Here is a 5347-nt window from a genome sequence, read left to right as displayed (position 1 = left end):
TCTCCCTGACTTGTACCCACATGAAAGCCCATCTCTGTGCAGCTTCTGGAGAGCACCCTGCAGAGGGCAGTGTGCAGGCCTCAGCTGGTGGCAGTGAGGGTGGCCACAGGACACGTGCCAGGCAGATGGCATGCTCTAGTCAGATGGTGGCAAGCTCCACGCTGCCTCACAGGGTCCAGTGGAATCAGGGACTGCCCTGTGGCTCAAGGGCCCAGCAGCAGCTCTGGGGCTCTGCCTCCCTGAGCCCGTCTGCCTGAGCCCAGTGCTCTGGGGCTTCTTCCAGCAAAACTGCTTGGCAGCTCTCCTTGCTCAGGCCGCCGGCCTGGCTGTGCTTTGTGGCTGAGATCCGTGCAGCCAGAGATGGCTGCTGCCCAGTGAGAGCAGGTGGCAGGTCTGGGGGAGGCAGTGCCAGGGCCCAGAAGCAGCTCCTCGCCGCCTGCTGACTGACCCCCGACCTGGGTGGGCCTGAGAGAGGAGCAGCTCTCTCTGCCCATGGCCCAGCCAGGGGCCCCCGCCTGCCCTTCCTGTGCCCGGGGATGAAGGGGTGCAGAGAGGGTCCCAAGGAGGGTCCCTCCAGGTGAGGATGCCGCTGCTCAGACCCCGGCGTCTCCATCCCCACACGGGGACCCCGGCCCCTGGTGGTCTCACCCAGGCCCCTGCCATCCCTGCAGATGCTGTGGCTGCTGTTCCTGAGCCTCCCAGGCCTGGGGGGCTCCGTGCCCTCGTTCCCAGGTGAGTCCTGACTCCCTGTCCCCATCTTCTGCTCAGGCTGCCCAGGCCCCTCAGCGTCAACTCAGGTGGGCCTCCTTGGTGGGTCCTGGGAGAGACTGAGCGCGAGGGGCCCTGCTGGGTCCCTGATGGCGTCCCCTGTGTTCCCAGGGCCCGGCTCATTGACTCAGCAGGGTGGCCCCGTTGGAGCGCACAATGCCCCGCGGGGAGATGGCCTTGGCAGGTCAGCGTCCGAAGGTACAATAAGGAGCTGGAGCTGTGGCAGCACCGCTGTGGGGGCTCCCTCATCCACCACCAGTGGGTGCTGACCGCAGCCCACTGCACCCAGCGGTGAGCCACGCAGCCCGAGGCCCCCTGGCAGGGGTGGGGGTGGGAAACTCTCAGAGGGCTGATGGGAGGGAGGCTGTGGGCAGGGCCCCTGCTCTCGGGGAAGACACACTTACTGCAGCCCCAGCCCTGCTGCTGTGCCCAGATTGGCCCTGCCCTGGAGGCTCCTCTGAGAGGCTCCTGGTCCCTCTCCCCAGGGAGGACTGGGGGGCCTATGGCCTCAGGGTTCAAGTTGGGCAGCTGAGACTCTATGACCATGACACACTGACAAATGTGACTAAGATCGTCTGCCACCCCAAGTTCAACCAGAGCCTGTCAGCAGAGGGGGGCGCGGACGTGGCCCTGCTGACACTGGAGGCCCCTGTGACGCTCTCTGAGCGCATCGGCCTGGTCCCCCTCCCACCTGCCTCGCTGAGGGTCCCTGAGAGGAAGATGTGCTGGGTGAGCGGCTGGGGTTACAGCAGCCTCAGAGGTAAGGCTCAGGGACCCCGCTGGGGGTGTGGACACAGGGCAGCCCGCTGGGTGTGTGGCTGTGGCTTTGCTGACAACACTTTATTCTCGGCAATTTGGGGGAATCCTCCGCCTTTTTCTTGTGGCAACGTGTGCATAACATTATACATGACATTGGTCAGTGCGCGGTTCAGTGGCGTTCAGCACATTCACCATGTTGTGCGGCCTCAGCACCACCATCTCCAGAACTTCTCCTCCTCACACACGAAGCCTGGTCTCCAGGACACGGTCACTGCCCCTCCCCAGGCTCTGCCAACCACGGAGCTCCTTTCCACGCCTATGCATTTACCTGTTCTGGACGTTTCATGTAAATGTGAATCATGCAACATGTGGCTTCCATGTGTTTGCCTTCTTTCACGTAGCATGACGTTGCCAAGGCCCAGCTGTGCTGTAACCTGTGTCAGAACCGCATCGCTTTTTGTGGCCGAGTCACCTCCCACTGGGTGGAGGGAGCATTTTGGCTGTTGTGAATCACGCTACTGTGACCTGTGTGTTCAGGCACCGCCAGGGAACCTGTTCTCAAGTTGCTAAAACATTTTGTATTAGTTTGAGGCGTACAGCATGGTGGTTAGACAATCATATACTTTACAAATGTCTCCCCCCACCCCCGATATTTCCATTCCTACCCGGCACCATCCACAGCTATGACAATATTATTGACTATAATCCCTAATCTGTACTTCACATTCCCTGTGACTGTTTGGTAGCTACCAATTTGTATTTTTTAATCCATCCCTTTCCCCCTTTGGCAACCACCAGTCTGTTCCCTGATCTAGGAGCCTGTTCTCCTGTTCTTTCATTTGGGGCATGCTTCTTTGTCTCCCCATTTTGGCCGCCTCTCTGTATTTGTTTCTCTGTGTCGGTAGATCTGCTATGTCCCCAGTCTTGGTCGGGTGGCTTTTTGAGTACATGTCCTGTGGAGCTCAGTGGTGCAGTCTCCCTGATTCCCTAAGCTGGGTGCCCCAGGAATGTCCCTGGTGTGGGTTCTGTGAACCATGCTGTTGTAGTTGAGTCCTGATTGTTGTTGGCCTGTGGTAGGCAGGGTTGACCCTCAAGCTGACTGACTGAGTATTGACCTGATCACACTATATGAGCTGCTGTGAGTAGGCTGACCCCATGAAGCAGAATTGGCCCCAGCAGGGTCTGGTGCCTGCAGAGATCTGCCTTTGAGTGTGCCGCTTGTGGAGCTCATTGGGTTGTACTCTGCTGTGGGCTGGTTCTGGGGCCTCCAGGCAGGCACTGTGGTGCAGATCAATGTCAGACACTGCCTGTGACCAATCCTGGGCTGCCTGTTAGATGCTACGAAGTGCTCCATAGTTGGTGGCTCCCTCTACTAGGCCTGGGTGCACGTGGGAGGGGCCAAGCTGCATACTGAGGTGATTCCCAGCAACACCAAACCTGCGTCAGGACACAAAAGGCCCAAAGCACCCCAAAATCTGCCTCTGCCTGCCAGTTGCCATTAGGCTCAGCCACTGATAGAGCCTCCAGCTAAGCTAGGTGCCCCAGGAATGTCCCGTGTGTGGTGAGGAGAGCCTGCTGTGGTAGTTGAGTTGGATGAGGTAGTTTCTCAATGAGTCACTGGGTTGGGGCAAGTGGTGTTCATCAGTTGATACAGATTCAAACTCAGCGCTAGTGCTGCGTGTGACACCACTTAATAAAAGTCTCAGGGCACACCAAGGCCAGCCACCACCACCCAGCACCCACCCCCACCAGGTGTCTTCAAATCTATGCAGTGGGGTAGGGTCTCTGGGTGTCATCAGGGTGAGGCCAGTAGAGTTCCTCAGGATCACACAGATTAGGATTGGCAGTGAGGAGGGAGGGCTCTGCACAGTGGAGCTAGTCGGGTGCCTGGGGAAATGGCCCTCACCTCAGAGACACACAACTCTGTCTCTCCCTGTGTGTCTCCAACAGCCCTGGAGTCTGCGCAGACCTCCTCCAGAGCTTCTGAGAAAGACTGTGTGGGCCCAGGCTGGTTGCAGCCGGCAGGCTCCCCTGCAGGGCATGAGCTTGGTTGGCAGAGCCAACTGGCAGCCTGGAGGAGGTAGGGGCAGGTGCATTCCCCCAGGCTGATGTCTATGGAGGGGATGTTCAACTCAGGAAAGATGGTATCTGTGGGCATGTGGGAGAGGACTCAGCCCAGGATAATGGAGGCTGCCCCTCCAGCCCTCTCCCCAAAGTCATATAACCAATCTCTCCCTGTGTGAATCCTGTCCACTCTGGGCTGCTGTCAGTCCACTGGAGCCCAGTCAGGTTGAGTACCTGCCATAGAGATGTTTATGCACTGGCCCTTTAAAAGGGTGTCCGGGTGCCTGGCAGTCCCCTGTCTCACTCTGGCAAGTGCAGTCCCCACGGATGGTCACAGCCAGATGTTGTGTAGCTCCTCTTCCAGGCACTGGTGTTCCAGGCTGGGAGCTCAGGATGGGGTGGAGACCCTCCCTTCTCAGAGGGGACCTTTGCAGCTGAGGTGTCCCTCCTAACTCTCAATGCAGCCCTTTCTGTGACTCCACCCTCCCTGCCCATCTCCATGTGGCTTCTTCCATGTGTCCTTAATGAGGAGACCTCTTTTCAGCCAGTCTTCAGTTGGTTATTCAGATTGAGTGTCTATAATTTAGTTGTGATTCCGATTTGGTCCTGGGAGGAGGTGAGTGTTACTTCCACCTACTCTGTCTCCATCTTGGATCCCTGTTTTCCGTTCTTTGGGGTACAGACTAGGAGTGGAAGTTCTGGGCCATGTGCTAATTCTACATTTGGTTATTAGAGGGGGGATTTCCTGTTGGGCCTACATGTGTGCAGAGCTGGGGTTTCATGATCAGATTCATGGACACTGAGGACACAGGTGTTTGCTCTGCCAGGCGGACAGGCCCTCCCGAGGCTCTGCCTGGGTCCTCCCCTCGCCCGTGGGGGTGTGTGGACCTTGATTGTCCTCCTGAGGATGAGCCAGCCTGGGAGGGAGAGGCAGGGCCTGTCGTGATCTCACAGTGCCCAGGTCCCTAAATCAGAATGACACCCACCCATCAGAGCAGGAGTGTTTCCTTCCTGCTGTGATGCATTTCTCTGGGATGAGCCCTCATCCCTTGCTTTTCAAGGAGAACAATCCTGGGATAACTCTCTCCTCAGTGCCCGTCCTCAGGCCTGTGGAGCCCAGACTGTGGCTGATGAAGTGCTGGGTCCTAGAACTGAATGGGTTTAGTGGATGCTGGGAGCTCAGTCCCAGGCCAGGTGTAGCTGCTCTAGACCCAAGAGTCAGGGCCCAGAAGGACTGGAAACAGTACCTTGTTGTTGGGAAGGAGCAGAAGCCTGGACCAGCCCTGGTTCTCAGCCAGCCCCTCCCCACAGCTCCCAGGCTCTGGCCCTACCAGCTGCAGGCGGTGATGGTGCCCATTGTGGGGAACGAGGTCTGTAACCAGCGCTACCAGAACTCTTCCACCAACACTGGCCAGATCATCAAGGATGACATGCTGTGCGCTGGGAGTGAGGGCCAGGACTCCTGCCAGGTGAGCCCCACCTGCCCTGTCCTCTGTCCTCTGCCCCCTCCTGGCCCAGGGAATCGGGACTCAGAAGCTCCATGCAGTGGCCCGTGTGGAGATGTTCACTGAGTCCTGCCTCTCCCCACAGGGTGACTCCGGGGGCCCCCTGGTGTGCAGCTGGGCAGGCACCTGGGTCCAGGTAGGGATCGTGAGCTGGGGATACAGCTGTGGTCATCGCGACTTTCCTGGGGTGTATGCCCGGGTGATGAGCTACATTTCTTGGATCCTGGAGTATGTCCCTCCGCCCCCTGGAA

The 5347-nt window shown here is 58.5% G+C and overlaps 1 protein-coding gene across 1 annotated transcript; it reads left to right on the top strand.

Moving 5' to 3' along the window:
- Positions 1-583: 583 nt before the first annotated feature.
- On the top strand, positions 584-5328 carry LOC102437093 (mastin-like; the record flags this gene model as incomplete). The annotated part of the gene is made up of 5 exons (XM_006109534.1): positions 584-732; positions 880-1059; positions 1254-1528; positions 4903-5060; positions 5182-5328. Coding segments are annotated over exons 1-5 (909 nt in total), but the record flags the coding sequence as incomplete, so codon positions are not given.
- Positions 5329-5347: the final 19 nt, after the last annotated feature.

Source organism: Myotis lucifugus, unplaced genomic scaffold, assembly GCF_000147115.1.
Source record: "Myotis lucifugus unplaced genomic scaffold, Myoluc2.0 scaffold_11100, whole genome shotgun sequence".
Taxonomy (NCBI): Eukaryota; Metazoa; Chordata; class Mammalia; order Chiroptera; family Vespertilionidae; genus Myotis; species Myotis lucifugus.
Note: the sequence above shows the minus strand (reverse complement) of the source record. Positions and strands in the feature narration are given on the sequence as shown.